Below are 21,789 nucleotides of genomic sequence, written 5' to 3'. Positions count from 1 at the left end.
CACAAAATATGCAACATTTTCCCAAAAAATATCTCAGATGTGACGTAATTGGAGCCTTGAATAGGTCAATAATTCATTATGACATTCAGTGTTTCCCGTAAACTGCCAAGATACCTGTGGCGGTGGGGGCGTGGCTATGGGCGTGGTCACCATGACATCATCGAACAATTTGCATAATTTACTACAATGATATGATTTTCTCTAAAAAGGCTCAAAAATGTATACTTACTAATGAATAATAACAGTTTTGTTTTAAACGTCCATCCATCCATCCATTTTACAATATAATTACAACACTTTATGTACATATTTATATACAGATTTGAACAATAAGTTATTCACTGAAATATGTTTATTAATTGTGGTTCTTACAAAAAATATATCTTATAAAAATATAAACGCTAAAATGTCTCTCAAAGCTCTGCCCCTTTAATTAGTGCATACTAAATCATTTAACTTTAGCCTACTACTACAACCATATTATTTACCAGCAACATAAAGTGAAACAGAGGCAGAGGTGTCCTGCCACAGTCAGTAACAAATAAACAGAAAACAGTAGTGGTGGTAGATAGACACAGAGCTTCATCAAACATCTGATCCACTGAACAAAGAGCTCCAAAAATCTTGATCCTACACTTCTCTTTTGTAAAGTAAATCTGAACAGCCGATATGGGCATCTACATCAACTATACGATTTGCCTGAGAAGCTTGACAGGACACAAAAAAAAAAAAATGAAAAAAATAAATAAAAAAAATAAAAAAAATGTAAAACATTTTTTCTTGTGGCGGCCCGCCACGAAAGAATTAAGGCCGCCACAAAAAAAAATAAAAAATGTTTTAATTTTTTTTTTTTTTCTTTTTTTTTTTTTCACAAATAAATGAATGTGTGGGAAACACTGACATTGATTTTGATTCATTATTATTTTTTAAAGAACAAACAGCCTGCATGGCAGCTTTGTGTTATTAGAGTAAACAAAAAAACAAAACAAAACAAAACAAAACAAAAAAAACAAAAACAAAAAAAAAAGAGTAAACATTGCGACATTTTCTTGTTACATTTCACCTGTTTGCTCTTTTATACCACTTATCATGTTTTTCATTTTTTCCCTCGTATTTTTAAAATGTGCCGTGGGGGCCCGTTAAAAAAATGACCTGCGGGCCGCACTTTGGACACCCCTGATTTACATAAATCAGCAACATAATGAACAACATCGTGGCTGGTTTCACTTTTGCTCTTCGGTTCTTTCACAAATGCCACGTGATGGAATGGCAACCAGTGCAGGCTATATTTTTGCATTTTTACTTTAAATCCGCCTGATTAGCCTCGAGCGCTTTCCATGCAAAAGTGAAAGTACCGCAATGTGAGAAATGTCAAGAAAAACTGGAATTTTTAAAGCCGCGTGGACTACTTGCACTCATCCCTTCCCCTCTTGTGACACTGGCAGATACGTGATCACCAACCCGCCGTACGAGTTCGAGCTGGTGCCCACGGACTTGATCTTCTGCCTCATGCAGTTCGACCACAACGCGGGCCAGTCTCGGACCAGCTTGTCCCACTCGTCCCACTCCTCTCATTCCTCCAGCAAAAAGAGCTCCTCCGTCCACTCCGTCCCGCCTTCCAACCGGCAGAACCGCAGCAGTAAAACCCGGGAAGCCAGAGAAAAACAGAAGTAGGTGCACTTTGTTGACTTCTTTGTATGTAACCGTGCATGCTGTGTGTAGTTGTGTGTTTGTGTGTGTGTGACTTTATTGTGTGACTTGTCCTCTGCTGCCTTGCTTCTGCTTCTCCTGCATAATCATCTTCATGACATGACATCAACGCCTCCGATAAAGTCTGAGTGTAGGCAAACCAAACTCCAATTGTTACTTTTGAAATGGTCCTCTAGCTACACACACATTAAGTATGTTGTCGTTATACATGTCGTACCTGTTCCCTTTTAATGTGCTCATCCCGTAAAAAATAGGATAAAGCGTTACAATCCAATCCACTTTATTTGTATAGCACGCAGGCCCGGCCCTAACCAACCTGGCACCCTAGGCAAAATTTTAGGTGGCGCCCCCCCCACATCGGCAGTGAAGTGTATATACTCACAAGAAACCGAATAGCTTTGTCTTTGACAAATTAACATATTATATGAGAATGTTATGTTATGATTATCTTTAACCGAATCACAGCAGTGCTCAAATTAAATAACAGCATTCCCTCTCATGTGATATTGCTTAATTAACATTAATGATGTGCACTTTAACAACTAGGCTTACAACTATACCTAATATATGAAGGGGTGGAAAAGTGACTATTACCTGCAGGGCAAACATTAGCTAACCAGAAGGCAATGACAATGTAAACAAAAAACACCTGCTTAAAAGATCTAATACAAATGTCCCTGAGGAATGTAAGGTGGGAGTACTGTAATTACCTAACATTACATTATTATTTTCCATAACAATTTAGCCCCCTCCACAATATTAACCCGACGTTAAAACAGAACTAGCTATTTATTGATTAGCAATTGCCGAATCATGTAACATTAGCTTAATGCTAAAAAAGCCAGGTTACTATCACATTCTGTAACAGACAAATAATTTCATGTAGGCTAACGTTACCTCCCTGCTACCTCTGTCTTTTTCTCGTTTCTCCTCTTCTTTTCTCTTTTTTCTTCCCTGGGCACCTGACAGTTTTGGCCGTTTTGACATCTTGTGTTGAAGGGAGAGAAGGGAGGGGGCGCACCGTGCGGGGGTAGGCGTAATGTTGTAACAAATAATATTTCTATTAAATAGGCTTTACTTTGCATTTTAATTAACGTGGGATTATTTTTTGAATTTAGAAATAATAGTACCAACTTTTATTTTATTTTTTATTTTTTTCTCCAACATTTGTGGCACTGGCGTGGCGCCCCCTGATGGACGGCGCCCTTAGCATTTGCCTATACGGCCTATGCCACGGGCCGGCCCTGATAGCACGTTTAACCTCTTAAAGGCCTACTGAAAGCCACTACTACCGACCACGCAGTCGGATAGTTTATATATCAATGATGAAATCTTAACATTGCGACACATGCCAATACGGCCGGGTTAACTTATAAAGTGACATTTTAAATTTCCCGCCAAACTTCCGGTTGAAAACGTCTATGTATGATGACGTATGCGCGTGACGTCAATGGTTGAAACGGAAGTATTCGGACACCATTGTATCCGATACAAAAAGCTCGGTTTTCATCGCAAAGTTCCACAGTATTCTGGACATCTGTGTTGGGGAATCTTTTGCAATTTGTTTAATGAACAATGGAGACAGCAAAGAAGAAAGCTGTAGGTGGGATCGGTGTATTAGCGGCTGGCTGCAGCAACACAACCAGGAGGACTTTGACTTGGATAGCAGACGCGCTATCCGACGCTAGCCGCCGACCGCACGGATGATCGGGTGAAGTCCTTCGTCGCTCGGTCGATCGCTGGAACGCAGGTGAGCACAGGTGTTGATGAGCAGATGAGGGCTGGCTGGCGTAGGTGGAGCGCTAATGTTGTTAGCATAGCTCTGTGAGTTCCCGCAGCTAAGTTAGCTTCAATGGCGTCGTTAGCAACAGCATTGTTACGCTTCGCCAGGCTGGAAAGCATTAACCGTGTATTTACATGTCCACGGTTTAATAGTATTGTTGATTTTCTGTCTATCCTTCCAGTCAGGGGTTTATTTCTTTTGTTTCTATCTGCAGTTAAGCCCGATGCTATCACGTTAGCTCCGTAGCTAAAGTGCTTCGCCGATGTATTGCCGTGGAGATAAAAGTCACGGTGAATGTCCATTTCGCGTTCTCGACTCTCATTTTCAAGAGGATATAGTATCCCAGGTGGTTTAAAATACAAATCCGTGATCCACAATAGAAAAAGGAGAAAGTGTGGAATCCAATGAGCCAGCTTGTACCTAAGTTACGGTCGGAGCGAAAAAAGGTACGTCCTGCACTGCACTCTAGTCCTTCACTCTCACGTTCCTCATCCACGAATCTTTCATCCTCGTTCAAATTAATGGGGTAATCGTCGCTTTCTCGGTCCGAATCGCTCTCGCTGCTGGTGTAAACAATGGGGAAATGTGAGGAGCCTTTCAACCTGTGACGTCACGCTACTTCCGGTACAGGCAAGGCTTTTTTTTATCAGCGACCAAAAGTTGCGAACTTTATCGTCGATGTTCTCTACTAAATCCTTTCGGCAAAAATATGGCAATATCGCGAAATGATCAAGTATGAAACATAGAATGGATCTGCTATCCCCGTTTAAATAAAAACATTTCATTTCAGTAGGCCTTTAAGGCCCAAGCTGTTTGTTTACATGCTTGTTTTTTTTCTCTTTGCTATTTGGGCTTATTGGACCCTAATTAGAATAAAAACTAAAAATCATCTTTTGATATGATGTACTTAGTCCATAAGTACACAAACGTGTACTTCATGCTATTTTTTTATTTTTACACTTTTTTTTTCTTCCAAATTCCATTGTATGTTATACTCTTCTGACACCACCAGGTGGCAGTATAAGTGTCCACATAAGTGGCCATATGACCCCAATTCTGTAGTGTACACACTTTTGGAAATAAGAGCTAAAAGGTGCTGTCCATGCATGTGGCCACTAAGCCTTTAGAGGTGAAACAACAAAAATGTTGCCAAAGTGCTGCACAAAAACATTAAAAACAAGATTCAAATACTATCCTTAGCTCCACCAATGACTGAATAAAAACTGAATCAATAAATATAAAAATAAATATGATTAAAAACTAATTTAAATTAATTAAAACAATACATAGAAATACACATTTAAAAACACAGAGGACCACACAATTCACGTAGTTACAATTTTAGGGATTATTTTATCTTTCAGCCAAACCTTTTTTAATTCTATCAGTTACAATTTCTAAATAAGGTTTCCAATTATATAAACTTTTTATTGTTATTCATTGAATAATAATTGAGCTGGATTTATTGTGAGCAATTTAACCCTTACTTGTGAAAACAATTACGGATTCTGGACATTTTACTCAAAATAGGAAGAGTAGTTTGGGTGAAATCCATCTGTTTTTTTTACGTTTTAGTAATGCTCAGACTTATTATTGATTTTTATTTCAGAAAAAAATAAAATAAATTACAGAAAAAACCTCTAAAATAAAATGTTTTCCCCCAAAATGATAGTAGACGTCCACTTATTTCATATTTACACTCAAAATAGTAAGAGTAGCTTGGGTGAAATCCATCTGTTTTTTTACGTTTTAGTAATGCTCAGACTTAATATTGATTTTTATTTCAGAAAAAAAATATTTAAATTACAGAAAAACCTCTAAAATCTATTTTTTCCCCCCAAAATGATAGTAAATGTTCACTTATTTCATATTTATACTCAAAATAGTAAGAGTAGCTTGGGTGAAATCCATCTGTTTTTTTACGTTTTAGTAATGCTCAGATTTAATATTGATTTTTATTTCAGAAAAAAACAATTTAAATTACAGAAAAACCTCTAAAATAAATGTTTTCCCCAAAAATTATAGTAGACGTCCACTTATTTCATATTTATACTCCAAATAGTAAGAGTAGCTTGGGTGAAATCCATCTGTTTTTTTACATTTTAGTAATGCTCAGACTTAATATTGATTTTTATTCCAGAAAAAACTAATTTAAATTACAGAAAAACCTCTAAAATTAAAAAAATCCCCCAAAATGATAGTAGACGTCCACTTATTTCATATTTATACTCCAAATAGTAAGAGTAGCTTGGGGGAAATTGATCTGGTTTTTTTACATTTTAGTAATGCTCAGACTTATTATTGATTTTTATTTCAGAAAAAATAAAATAAATGACAGAAAAACCTCTAAAATAAAATGTTTTCCCTAAAATGATAGTAGACGTCCCTTATTTCATATCTACACTCAAAATAGTAAGAGTAGCTTGGGTGAAATCCATCTGTTTTTTTACATTTTAGTAATGCTCAGACTTAATATTGATTTTTATTTCAGAAAAAAATTATTTAAATTACAGAAAAACCTCTAAAATAAATGTTTTCCCCAAAATGATAGTAGACGTCCACATATTTCATATTTATACTCAAAATAGTAAGGGTAGCTAGGGTAATACCATCTGTTTTTTTTACGTTTTAGTAATGCTCAGACTTAATATTGATTTTTATTTCAGAAAAAAAAAAATTAAATTACAGAAAAACCTCAAAAATCTATTTTTCCCCCCCAAAATGATAGTAAATGTTCACTTATTTCATATTTATACTCAAAATAGTAAGAGTAGCTTGGGTGAAATCCATCTGTTTTTTTACGTTTTAGTAATGCTCAGATTTAATATTGATTTTTATTTCAGAAAAAAAAAATTTAAATTACAGAAAAACCTCTAAAATAAATGTTTTACCCAAAAATTATAGTAGACGTCCACTTATTTCATATTTATACTCCAAATAGTAAGAGTAGCTTGGGTGAAATCCATCTGTTTTTTTACATTTTAGTAATGCTCAGACTTAATATTGATTTTTATTCCAGAAAAAACTAATTAAATTACAGAAAAACCTCTAAAATTAAAAAATCCCCAAAATGATAGTAGACGTCCACTTATTTCATATTTATACTCCAAATAGTAAGAGTAGCTTGGGGGAAATTGATCTGGTTTTTTTACGTTTTAGTAATGCTCAGACTTATTATTGATTTTTATTTCAGAAAAAAATTAAATAAATGACAGAAAAACCTCTAAAATAAAATGTTTTCCCCCAAAATGATAGTAGACGTCCCCTTATTTCATATCTACACTCAAAATAGTAAGAGTAGCTTGGGTGAAATCCATCTGTTTTTTACATTTTAGTAATGCTCAGACTTAATATTGATTTTTATTTCAGAAAAAAAAAAATTAAATTACAGAAAAACCTCCAAAATCATTTTTTTCCCCCAAAATGATAGTAGACGTCGACGTATTTCATATTTATACTCAAAATAGAAAGGGTAGCTAGGGTAATACCATCTGTTTTTTTTTACGTTTTAGTAATGCTCAAACCTAATATTGATTTTTATTTCAGAAAAAAAAAAAATTAAATTACAGAAAAACCTCTAAAATCTATTTTTCCCCCCCAAAATGATAGTAAATGTTCACTTATTTCATATTTATACTCAAAATAGTAAGAGTAGCTTGGGTGAAATCCATCTGTTGTTTTACGTTTTAGTAATCCTCAGATTTAATATTGATTTTTATTTCAGAAAAAAAATATTTAAATTACAGAAAAACCTCTAAAATAAATGTTTTCCCCAAAAATTATAGTAGACGTCCACGTATTTCATATTTATACTCAAAATAGTAAGAGTAGTTTGGGTGAAATCCATCAGTTTTTTTACATTTTAGTAATGCTCAGACTTAATATTGATTTTTATTTCAGAAAAAAAATATTTAAATTACAGAAAAACCTCTAAAATCTATTTTTCCCCCCCAAAATGATAGTAATTGTTCACTTATTTCATATTTATACTCAAAATAGTAAGAGTAGCTTGGGTGAAATCCATCTGTTTTTTTACGTTTTACTAATGCTCAAACTTAATATTGATTTTTATTTCAGAAAAAAATTATTTAAATGACAGAAAAACCTCTAAAATCAAATTGCTCCCCCAAAATGATAGTAGACGTCCACTTATTTCATATTTATACTCAAAATAGTGAGAGTAGCTTGGGTGAAATCCATCTGTTTTTTTTACGTTTTAGTAATGCTCAGACTTAATATGGATTTTTATTCCAAAAAAACGAATTTAAATTACAGAAAAACCTCTAAAATAAAAAAAAAATCCCCCAAAATGATAGTAGACATCCACTTATTTCATATTTATTTCGTTTTTCATCCACTTATATTATAATGATATGAGAAATGATCCGTTCCAGGGTCAAGCTGTCACCATCCTAAAGTATGTATCATTCAACCAACATAATACAAAAACACAACAGTGTTATTTTTTTCTTGTCACACAAAAAAAGAAAGTGAACCACTGTTATTAGTGAAATAATAAAACACTAATTTTCATATTTTTTAATGGCTCCTTCTTTTGAAATAAATGCATTTTATATGTAGAATGCAGAATGTTTTTCAGTAGATTAAAGGAGATTTTCAAAACCTCTGTAGTGTCAGGTCATACCTCATGTTGACATTCCATGGTGCATCTGCTTCACTGCATGTTCGCAGGCACTTCTCCTTCCTGTTTTGTTTATATCGCGCACTAAATGCCGTGTGGCCGACATATTAAGTGCACCTTTGTATTAAGAAGATCATCAAGGAGAAGTTTACAGTATTGTCTAAAAGCATGCACATATTGTTATGATAAAGTTTTTTGTAAGTGGTAAAAGCGCTTAAAGGTCCCATATTATATTATTTTTAACAGTTTCAATCAATCAATCAATCAATTCCTTTATTGTCATTTTCATAACAACAAAATTGATTGATTGATTGAAAATGATGCATAAATTAAACTAGTTTGTGGTGAAAATGATGCATAAATTAAACTAGTTTGTGGTGGAAATTATGCATATATTAAACTAGTTTGTGGTGAAAATGATGCATACATTAAACTAGTTTGTGGTGGAAATGATGCATACATTAAACTAGTTTGTGGTGGAAATGATGCATGAATAAAACTAGTTTGTGGTGAAAATGATGCATGCATTAAACTAGTTTGGGATGAAAATTATGCATGAATTAAACTAGTTTGTGGTGGAAATGATGCATACATTAAACTAGTTTGGGATGAAAATGATGCATACATTAAACTAGTTTGTGGTGGAAATGATGCATACATTAAACTAGTTTGTGGTGAAAATTATGCATATATTAAACTAGTTTGTGGTGGAAATGATGCATACATTAAACTAGTTTGTGGTGAAAATGATGCATGAATAAAACTAGTTTGTGGTGAAAATGATGCATTCATTGAACTAGTTTGGGATGAAAATTATGCATAAATTAAACTAGTTTGTGGTGGAAATGATGCATACATTAAACTAGTTTGGGATGAAAATGATGCATACATTAAACTAGTTTGTGGTGAAAACGATGCATGAATAAAACTAGTTTGTGGTGAAAATGATGCATACATTAAACTAGTTTGTGGTGAAAATGATGCATGAATAAAACTAGTTTGTGGTGGAAATGATGCATACATTAAACTAGTTTGTGGTAAAAATGATGCATACATTAAACTAGTTTGTGGTAAAAATGATGCATGAATAAAACTAGTTTGTGGTGGAAATGATGCATACATTAAACTAGTTTGGGATGAAAATGATGCATACATTAAATTAGTTTGTGGTGAAAATGATGCATGAATAAAACTAGTTTGTGGTGGAAATGATGCATACATTAAACTAGTTTGTGGTGAAAATGATGCATACATTAAACTAGTTTGTGGTGAAAATGATGCATGAATAAAACTAGTTTGTGGTGAAAATGATGCATACATTAAACTAGTTTGGGATGAAAATTATGCATAAATTAAACTAGTTTGTGGTGGAAATGATGCATACATTAAACTAGTTTGGGATGAAAATGATGCATACATTAAACTAGTTTGCGGTGGAAATGATGCATACATTAAACTAGTTTGTGGTGAAAATTATGCATACATTAAACTAGTTTGTGGTGGAAATGATGCATACATTAAACTAGTTTGTGGTGAAAATGATGCATGAATAAAACTAGTTTGTGGTGAAAATGATGCATACATTAAACTAGTTTGGGATGAAAATTATGCATAAATTAAACTAGTTTGTGGTGGAAATGATGCATACATTAAACTAGTTTGGGATGAAAATGATGCATACATTAAACTAGTTTGTGGTGGAAATGATGCATACATTAAACTAGTTTGGGGTGAAAATGATGCATACATTAAACTAGTTTGTGGTGGAAATGATGCATAAATTAAACTAGTTTGTGGTGGAAATGATGCATACATTAAATTAGTTTGTGGTGAAAATGATGCATACATTAAACTAGTTTGTGGTGGAAATGATGCATAAATTAAACTAGTTTTTTGGTGAAAATGATGCATACATTAAACTAGTTTCTGGTGAAAATGATGCATACATTAAACTAGTTTGTGGTGAAAATGATGCAACATTAAACTAGTTTGTGGTGAAAATGATGCATACATTAAACTAGTTTGTGGTGGAAATGATGCATACATTAAACTAGTTTGTGGTGAAAATGATGCATACATTAAACTAGTTTGCGGTGGAAATGATGCATACATTAAACTAGTTTGTGGTGAAAATTATGCATACATTAAACTAGTTTGTGGTGGAAATGATGCATACATTAAACTAGTTTGTGGTGAAAATGATGCATGAATAAAACTAGTTTGTGGTGAAAATGATGCATACATTAAACTAGTTTGGGATGAAAATTATGCATAAATTAAACTAGTTTGTGGTGGAAATGATGCATACATTAAACTAGTTTGGGATGAAAATGATGCATACATTAAACTAGTTTGTGGTGGAAATGATGCATACATTAAACTAGTTTGGGGTGAAAATGATGCATACATTAAACTAGTTTGTGGTGGAAATGATGCATAAATTAAACTAGTTTGTGGTGGAAATGATGCATACATTAAATTAGTTTGTGGTGAAAATGATGCATACATTAAACTAGTTTGTGGTGGAAATGATGCATAAATTAAACTAGTTTTTTGGTGAAAATGATGCATACATTAAACTAGTTTCTGGTGAAAATGATGCATACATTAAACTAGTTTGTGGTGAAAATGATGCAACATTAAACTAGTTTGTGGTGAAAATGATGCATACATTAAACTAGTTTGTGGTGGAAATGATGCATACATTAAACTAGTTTGTGGTGGAAATGATGCATACATTAAACTAGTTTGTGGTGGAAATGATGCATACATTAAACTAGTTTGTGGTGAAAATGATGCATACATTAAACTAGTTTGTGGTGAAAATGATGCATACATTAAACTAGTTTGTGGTGGAAATGATGCATAAATTAAACTAGTTTGTGGTGGAAATGATGCATAAATTAAACTAGTTTGTGGTGAAAATGATGCATACATTAAACTAGTTTGTGGTGGAAATGATGCATACATTAAACTAGTTTGTGGTGGAAATGATGCATACATTAAACTAGTTTGTGGTGGAAATGATGCATACATTAAACTAGTTTGTGGTGGAAATGATGCATACATTAAACTAGTTTGTGGTGGAAATGATGCATACATTAAACTAGTTTGTGGTGGAAATGATGCAAACATTAAACTAGTTTGTGGTGAAAATGGTGCATACATTAAACTAGTTTGTGGTGAAAATGATGCATAAATTAAACTAGTTTGTGGTGAAAATGATGCATACATTAAACTAGTTTCTGGTGAAAATGATGCATACATTAAACTAGTTTGTGGTGGAAATGATGCATAAATTAAACTAGTTTGTGGTGGAAATGATGCATAAATTAAACTAGTTTTTTGGTGAAAATGATGCATACATTAAACTAGTTTCTGGTGAAAATGATGCATACATTAAACTAGTTTGTGGTGAAAATGATGCATACATTAAACTAGTTTGTGGTGAAAATGATGCATACATTAAACTAGTTTGTGGTGAAAATGATGCATACATTAAACTAGTTTGTGGTGAAAATGATGCATACATTAAACTAGTTTGTGGTGAAAATGATGCAAACATTAAACTAGTTTGTGGTGGAAATGATGCATACATTAAACTAGTTTGGGGTGAAAATGATGCATACATTAAACTAGTTTGTGGTGAAAATGGTGCATACATTAAACTAGTTTGTGGTGAAAATGATGCATAAATTAAACTAGTTTGTGGTGAAAATGATGCATACATTAAACTAGTTTCTGGTGAAAATGATGCATACATTAAACTAGTTTGTGGTGGAAATGATGCATAAATTAAACTAGTTTGTGGTGGAAATGATGCATAAATTAAACTAGTTTTTTGGTGAAAATGATGCATACATTAAACTAGTTTCTGGTGAAAATGATGCATACATTAAACTAGTTTGTGGTGAAAATGATGCATACATTAAACTAGTTTGTGGTGAAAATGATGCATACATTAAACTAGTTTGTGGTGAAAATGATGCATACATTAAACTAGTTTGTGGTGAAAATGATGCATACATTAAACTAGTTTGTGGTGAAAATGATGCAAACATTAAACTAGTTTGTGGTGGAAATGATGCATACATTAAACTAGTTTGGGGTGAAAATGATGCATACATTAAACTAGTTTGTGGTGGAAATGATGCAAACATTAAACTAGTTTGTGGTGAAAATGGTGCATACATTAAACTAGTTTGTGGTGAAAATGATGCATAAATTAAACTAGTTTGTGGTGAAAATGATGCATACATTTAACTAGTTTGTGGTGGAAATGATGCAAACATTAAACTAGTTTGTGGTGAAAATGATGCATAAATTAAACTAGTTTGTGGTGGAAATGATGCATACATTAAACTAGTTTGTGGTGGAAATGATGCAAACATTAAACTAGTTTGTGGTGAAAATGATGCATAAATTAAACTAGTTTGTGGTGGAAATGATGCATACATTAAACTAGTTTGTGGTGGAAATGATGCATACATTAAACTAGTTTGTGGTGAAAATGATGCATACATTAAACTAGTTTGTGGTGGAAATGATGCATACATTAAACTAGTTTGTGGTGGAAATGATGCATACATTAAACTAGTTTGGGGTGAAAATGATGCATACATTAAACTAGTTTGTGGTGGAAATGATGCATACATTAAACTAGTTTGTGGTGGAAATGATGCATACATTAAACTAGTTTGTGGTGGAAATGATGCATACATTAAACTAGTTTGGGGTGAAAATGATGCATACATTAAACTAGTTTGTGGTGGAAATGATGCATACATTAAACTAGTTTGTGGTGAAAATGATGCATACATTAAACTAGTTTGTGTTGGAAATGATGCATACATTAAACTAGTTTGTGGTGGAAATGATGCATACATTAAACTAGTTTGTGGTGAAAATGATGCATACATTAAACTAGTTTGTGGTGGAAATGATGCATACATTAAACTAGTTTGTGGTGAAAATGGTGCATACATTAAACTAGTTTGTGGTGGAAATGATGCATACATTAAACTAGTTTGTGGTGGAAATTATGCATACATTAAACTAGTTTGTGGTGAAAATGATGCATACATTAAACTAGTTTGTGGTGGAAATGATGCATACATTAAACTAGTTTGTGGTGAAAATGATGCATACATTAAACTAGTTTGTGGTGGAAATGATGCATACATTAAACTAGTTTGTGGTGAAAATGATGCATACATTAAACTAGTTTGTGGTGGAAATGATGCATACATTAAACTAGTTTGTGGTGGAAATGATGCATACATTAAACTAGTTTGTGGTGGAAATGATGCATACATTAAACTAGTTTGGGGTGAAAATGATGCATACATTAAACTAGTTTGTGGTGGAAATGATGCATACATTAAACTAGTTTGTGGTGGAAATGATGCATACATTAAACTAGTTTGTGGTGGAAATGATGCATACATTAAACTAGTTTGGGGTGAAAATGATGCATACATTAAACTAGTTTGTGGTGGAAATGATGCATACATTAAACTAGTTTGTGGTGAAAATGATGCATACATTAAACTAGTTTGTGGTGGAAATGATGCATACATTAAACTAGTTTGTGGTGGAAATGATGCATACATTAAACTAGTTTGTGGTGAAAATGATGCATACATTAAACTAGTTTGTGGTGGAAATGATGCATACATTAAACTAGTTTGTGGTGAAAATGGTGCATACATTAAACTAGTTTGTGGTGGAAATGATGCATACATTAAACTAGTTTGTGGTGGAAATTATGCATACATTAAACTAGTTTGTGGTGAAAATGATGCATACATTAAACTAGTTTGTGGTGGAAATGATGCATACATTAAACTAGTTTGTGGTGAAAATGATGCATACATTAAACTAGTTTGTGGTGGAAATGATGCATACATTAAACTAGTTTGTGGTGAAAATGGTGCATACATTAAACTAGTTTGTGGTGGAAATGATGCATACATTAAACTAGTTTGTGGTGGAAATTATGCATACATTAAACTAGTTTGTGGTGAAAATGATGCATACATTAAACTAGTTTGTGGTGGAAATGATGCATACATTAAACTAGTTTGTGGTGAAAATTATGCATAAATTAAACTAGTTTGTGGTGGAAATGATGCATACATTAAACTAGTTTGGGATGAAAATGATGCATACATTAAACTAGTTTGCGGTGGAAATGATGCATACATTAAACTAGTTTGTGGTGAAAATTATGCATACATTAAACTAGTTTGTGGTGGAAATGATGCATACATTAAACTAGTTTGTGGTGAAAATGATGCATGAATAAAACTAGTTTGTGGTGAAAATGATGCATACATTAAACTAGTTTGGGATGAAAATTATGCATAAATTAAACTAGTTTGTGGTGGAAATGATGCATACATTAAACTAGTTTGGGATGAAAATGATGCATACATTAAACTAGTTTGTGGTGGAAATGATGCATACATTAAACTAGTTTGGGGTGAAAATGATGCATACATTAAACTAGTTTGTGGTGGAAATGATGCATAAATTAAACTAGTTTGTGGTGGAAATGATGCATACATTAAATTAGTTTGTGGTGAAAATGATGCATACATTAAACTAGTTTGTGGTGGAAATGATGCATAAATTAAACTAGTTTTTTGGTGAAAATGATGCATACATTAAACTAGTTTCTGGTGAAAATGATGCATACATTAAACTAGTTTGTGGTGAAAATGATGCAACATTAAACTAGTTTGTGGTGAAAATGATGCATACATTAAACTAGTTTGTGGTGGAAATGATGCATACATTAAACTAGTTTGTGGTGAAAATGATGCATACATTAAACTAGTTTGCGGTGGAAATGATGCATACATTAAACTAGTTTGTGGTGAAAATTATGCATACATTAAACTAGTTTGTGGTGGAAATGATGCATACATTAAACTAGTTTGTGGTGAAAATGATGCATGAATAAAACTAGTTTGTGGTGAAATGATGCATACATTAAACTAGTTTGGGATGAAAATTATGCATAAATTAAACTAGTTTGTGGTGGAAATGATGCATACATTAAACTAGTTTGGGATGAAAATGATGCATACATTAAACTAGTTTGTGGTGGAAATGATGCATACATTAAACTAGTTTGGGGTGAAAATGATGCATACATTAAACTAGTTTGTGGTGGAAATGATGCATAAATTAAACTAGTTTGTGGTGGAAATGATGCATACATTAAATTAGTTTGTGGTGAAAATGATGCATACATTAAACTAGTTTGTGGTGGAAATGATGCATAAATTAAACTAGTTTTTTGGTGAAAATGATGCATACATTAAACTAGTTTCTGGTGAAAATGATGCATACATTAAACTAGTTTGTGGTGAAAATGATGCAACATTAAACTAGTTTGTGGTGAAAATGATGCATACATTAAACTAGTTTGTGGTGGAAATGATGCATACATTAAACTAGTTTGTGGTGGAAATGATGCATACATTAAACTAGTTTGTGGTGGAAATGATGCATACATTAAACTAGTTTGTGGTGAAAATGATGCATACATTAAACTAGTTTGTGGTGAAAATGATGCATACATTAAACTAGTTTGTGGTGGAAATGATGCATAAATTAAACTAGTTTGTGGTGGAAATGATGCATACATTAAACTAGTTTGTGGTGAAAATGATGCATACATTAAACTAGTTTGTGGTGGAAATGATGCATACATTAAACTAGTTTGTGGTGGAAATGATGCATACATTAAACTAGTTTGTGGTGGAAATGATGCATACATTAAACTAGTTTGTGGTGGAAATGATGCATACATTAAACTAGTTTGTGGTGAAATGATGCATACATTAAACTAGTTTGTGGTGGAAATGATGCAAACATTAAACTAGTTTGTGGTGAAAATGGTGCATACATTAAACTAGTTTGTGGTGAAAATGATGCATAAATTAAACTAGTTTGTGGTGAAAATGATGCATACATTAAACTAGTTTCTGGTGAAAATGATGCATACATTAAACTAGTTTGTGGTGGAAATGATGCATAAATTAAACTAGTTTGTGGTGGAAATGATGCATAAATTAAACTAGTTTTTTGGTGAAAATGATGCATACATTAAACTAGTTTCTGGTGAAATGATGCATACATTAAACTAGTTTGTGGTGAAAATGATGCATACATTAAACTAGTTTGTGGTGAAAATGATGCATACATTAACTAGTTTGTGGTGAAATGATGCATACATTAAACTAGTTTGTGGTAAAAATGATGCATACATTAAACTAGTTTGTGGTGAAATGATGCATACATTAAACTAGTTTGTGGTGAAAATGATGCAAACATTAAACTAGTTTGTGGTGGAAATGATGCATACATTAAACTAGTTTGGGGTGAAAATGATGCATACATTAAACTAGTTTGTGGTGGAAATGATGCAAACATTAAACTAGTTTGTGGTGAAAATGGTGCATACATTAAACTAGTTTGTGGTGAAAATGATGCATAAATTAAACTAGTTTGTGGTGAAAATGATGCATACATTTAACTAGTTTGTGGTGGAAATGATGCAAACATTAAACTAGTTTGTGGTGAAAATGATGCATAAATTAAACTAGTTTGTGAAACTAGTTTGTGGTGAAAATGATCTTAAATTAAACTAGTTTGTGTGGAAATGATGCATACATTAAACTAGTTGTGGTGGAAAATGATGCATACATTAAACTAGTTTGTGGTGAAAATGATGCATACATTATAACTAGTTTGTGGTGGAAATGATGTAATATTAAAACATTAAACTAGTTTGTGGTGGAAATGATGCATACATTAAACAGTTTGGGGTGAAAATGATGCATACATTAAACTAGTTTGTGGTGGAAATGATGCATACATTAAACTAGTTTGTGGTGAAATGATGCATACATTAAACTAGTTTGTGGTGAAATGAAGCATACATTTAAACTAGTTTGTGGTGGAAAATGATGCGATACATTAAACTAGTTTGTGGTGAATTATGCATACATTAAACTAAGGTTTTGTGGTGGAATGATGCATACATTAAACTAGTTTGGGTGGAAATGATGCATACATTAAACTAGTTGTGTGTGAAAATGATGCATAAATTAAACTAGTTTGTGGTGGAAATGATGCATACATTAAACTAGTTTGTGGTGGAAAATGTGCATACATAAACTAGTTTGGTGGTGGAAATGAATGCATACATTAAACTAGTTTGTGGTGGAAATGATGCATACATTAAACTAGTTTGTGGTGAAATGATGCATACATTAAACTAGTTTGTGGTGAAATGAGGCATACATTAAACTAGTTGTGGTGGAAAATGATGCATACATTAAACTAGTTTGTGGTGGAAAATGATGCATACATTAAACTAGTTTGTGGTGAAATGATGCATACATTAAACTAGTTTGTGGTAGGAAATGATGCATACATTTCAAACTAGTTTGTGGTGAAATGATGCATACATTAAACTAGTTTGTGGTGGAAATGATGCATACATTAAACTAGTTGTGTGGTGAAAATGATGCATACATTAAACTTAGTTTGTGGTGAAATGATGCATACATTAACTAGTTTGTGGGTGAAAATGATTGCATACATTAAACTAGTTTGTGGTGGAAATGATGCATACATTAAACTAGTTTGTGGGTGAAAATGATGCATACATTAAACTAGTTTGTGGTGGAAATGATGCATACATTAAACTAGTTTGGGGTGGTGAAAATGATGCATACATTAAACTAGTTTGTGGTGGAAATGATGCATACATTAAACTAGTTTGGGGTGAAATGATGCATACATTAAACTAGTTTGTGGTGGAAATGATGCATACATTAAACTAGTTTGTGGTGAAAATGATGCATACATTAAACTAGTTTGTGGTGGAAATGATGTGCAAGATACATTAAACTAGTTTGTGGGATGTGAAAATTGAATGCATACATTAAACTAGTTTGTGGTGGAAATGATGCATACATTAAACTAGTTTGGGGTGAAAATGATGCATACATTAAACTAGTTTGTGGTGGAAATGATGCATACATTAAACTAGTTTGTGGTGAAAATGATGCATACATTAAACTAGTTTGTGGTGGAAATGATGCATACATTAAACTAGTTTGTGGTGAAAATGATGCATACATAAACTAGTTTGTGGGGAAATGATGCATACATTAAACTAGTTTGTGGTGGAAAGTGATGCATACATTAAACTAGTTTGTGGTGAAAATGATGCATACATTAAACTAGTTTGTGGTGGAAATGATGCATACATTAAACTAGTTTGTGGTGAAAATGATGCATACATTAAACTAGTTTGTGGTGGAAATGATGCATACATTAAACTAGTTTGTGGTGAAAATGATGCATACATAAACTAGTTTGTGGTGGAAATGATGCATACATTAAACTAGTTTTGTGGTGGAAATGATGCATACATTAAACTAGTTTGTGGTGAAATGATGCATACATTAAACTAGTTTGGGGTGAAATGATGCATACATTAAACTAGTTTGTGGTGGAAATGATGCATACATTAAACTAGTTTGGGTGAAAATGATGCAAACATTAAACTAGTTTGTGGTGGAAATGATGCATACATTAAACTAGTTTGTGGTGAAAATGATGCAAACATTAAACTAGTTTGTGGTGGAAATGATGCATACATTAAACTAGTTTGGGGTGAAAATGATGCATACATTAAACTAGTTTGGGATGAAAATGATGCATACATTAAACTAGTTTGGGGTGAAAATGATGCATACATTAAACTAGTTTGTGGTGGAAATGATGCATACATTAAACTAGTTTGTGGTGGAAATGATGCATACATTAAACTAGTTTGTGGTGGAAATTGATGCATACATTAAACTAGTTTGGTGGTGAAAATGATGCATACATTAAACTAGTTTGTGGTGGAAATGATGCATACATTAAACTAGTTTGTGGTGAAAATGATGCATACATTAAACTAGTTTGTGGTGGAAATGATGCATACATTAAACTAGTTTGTGGTGGAAATGATGCATACATTAAACTAGTTTGGGGTGAAAATGATGCATACATTAAACTAGTTTGTGGTGGAAATGATGCATACATTAAACTAGTTTGTGGTGAAAATGGTGCATACATTAAACTAGTTTGTGGTGGAAATGATGCATACATTAAACTAGTTTGTGGTGGAAATTATGCATACATTAAACTAGTTTGTGGTGAAAATGATGCATACATTAAACTAGTTTGTGGTGGAAATGATGCATACATTAAACTAGTTTGTGGTGAAAATGATGCATACATTAAACTAGTTTGTGGTGGAAATGATGCATACATTAAACTAGTTTGTGGTGAAAATGATGCATACATTAAACTAGTTTGTGGTGAAAATGATGCATACATTAAACTAGTTTGTGGTGAAAATGATGCATACATTAAACTAGTTTGTGGTGAAAATGATGCATACATTAAACTAGTTTGTGGTGAAAATGATGCATACATTAAACTAGTTTGTGGTGAAAATGATGCATACATTAAACTAGTTGTTTTAGGCAACGAGAAATTAGACAGTTTAAAAGTACTTATATTAACACACGGTTTTGTGTGTGTGGATCTAATACTAATGTTAATGAGTACTGCCAAGAAGCGCTATTGTGCATTTTATCCACTTTTCTTATAGAAAAGAAAATAAAATACACTTGTCCAATGTAATAGATGCCATACATTAAAAAAAACCTACTCCTAATTAAAGATTAGGAGTAGGTTTGCCAACATTTTTTCTTTTGCGTCTTCATTTTTGTGAAAGGAGAACAAATACCCAGAACCCCTTGCAGCACTAACTCTCCCGGGACGCTACAATATACAACCCCGCTACTCCCAACCCCGCCCACCTCAACCTCCTCATGCTCTCTCAGGGAGAGCATGTCCCAAATTCCAAGTTGATGTTTTGAACACATGGCAGTGCCATGTTGGCATTTTTTTCCATAACTTGAGTTGATTTATTTGAGTTGATTTATTTTGGAAAACCTTGTTACATTGTTTAATGTTAATTTAATTAATTTAATTTAATTTAATGTTACATTGTTTAATGCATCCAGCGGGGCATCACAACAAAATTAGGCCTAATAATGTGTTAATGCCACGACTGTATATATCGGTATCGGTTGATATCGGAATCGGTAATTAAGAGTTGGGGAATATCGGATATCGGCAAAAAAAAATATTATCGGACATCTCTACAAACCACCCATGCCAGTTTTTCTAATGGGGAAAAAACTGCACTTCTAAATGTTCAATAAATATATATTTTTTGTATTTGTTTAACTATTTAGGATAATGAAGTTATTGACCATCTAACTACAATGGCTAAAAATACTACAGTAATGACAATGTGTTAATTGCGTTTAAAACTTGCACTATATTATATCTTATGATTACATTAGTGCATCATTTGGTCAAAGTTAATGTAAACATTGAAATTATTCCGCATTATCTGTCAAATGCTTACAATTGTGTCTGTACAGACTATTGTATGATCTGCTGTAAAACATAAGGCATTGCATTTAAGTTGCATTAAAAGGCATTACATTCCATTTGCTGGTAGCTGCAGAAACCCTGTACAACTTATGCTAGGTGAAGTGAAGTGAATTATAGTTATGCACTGCAAAAAGTCAGTGTTCAAAAACAAGAAGAAAAAAAAATACAAAAATGAGGGGTATTTTATTTGAACGAAGCAACATTATCTGCCAATAGAACAAGAAAATTTGGCTTGTCAAGACTTTCCAAAACAAGTAAAATTAGCTAACCTCAATGAACCCAAAAATACCTTAAAATAAGTATATTCTCACTAATAACAAGTGCACTTTTCTTGGTAGAAAAAAAAAAGAGACCTTTTTGCTCAATATGTTGAAAAATATTCTTAAATTAAGTAAATGCTAGGGCTATTATCTCATACTTGCCAACCCTCCCGTTTTTCCCGGGAGACTCCCGGTATTCAGCGCCTCTCCCGACAACCTCCCGGCAGAAATTGTCTCCCGACAAGCTCCCGGTATTCAGCCGGAGCTGGAGGCCACGCCCCCTCCAGCTCAATGCGGACCTGAGTGGGGACAGCCTGTTCTCACGTCCGCTTTCCCACAATATAAACAGCGTGCCTGCCCAATGACGTCATAACTGTAGAATGATCGAGGGCGAGTTCTTGGTTTCTTATGTGGGGTTAGGCAGTTTCATTAACGTCCTCCCAGCGCGGTAACAACACACAACAACAGCAGTCACGTTTAGTCTACCGTAAAGCAGTTCGTCTGCCGTAAACAGCAATGTTGTGACACTCTTAAACAGGACAATACTGCCATCTACTGGATAGCCTCCAGAACACTGAAATTCAAGTATTTCTTTTATTTATATGTATAATAAAAAAAAAAAAATAAAAAAAAATAAAAAAAAAAAAATATATATATATATATATATATATATATATATATATATATATATATATATATATATATATATATATATATATATATATATATATATATATATATACATATATATATATATATATAGCTTCCGTCAGTCTACCCCAGGGCAGCTGTGGCTACGAAAGTAGCTTACCACCACCAGGTGTGAATGAATGATGGGTTTTTAA

General features: G+C 32.9%; 1 protein-coding gene across 1 annotated transcript in view; it reads left to right on the top strand.

The window, feature by feature from the left end:
* LOC133657088 (calcium-activated potassium channel subunit alpha-1a-like) overlaps nt 1-21,789 on the top strand; it is a 626,717-nt gene that overhangs the window by 588,684 nt on the left and 16,244 nt on the right. Inside the window, 1 exon segment of the mRNA XM_062058010.1 lies at nt 1,446-1,670. Within this exon segment, the coding sequence (XP_061913994.1) occupies nt 1,446-1,670 (225 nt within the window).

This window comes from Entelurus aequoreus, linkage group LG09 (assembly GCF_033978785.1).
Source record: "Entelurus aequoreus isolate RoL-2023_Sb linkage group LG09, RoL_Eaeq_v1.1, whole genome shotgun sequence".
Taxonomy (NCBI): Eukaryota; Metazoa; Chordata; class Actinopteri; order Syngnathiformes; family Syngnathidae; genus Entelurus; species Entelurus aequoreus.
Note: the sequence above shows the minus strand (reverse complement) of the source record. Positions and strands in the feature narration are given on the sequence as shown.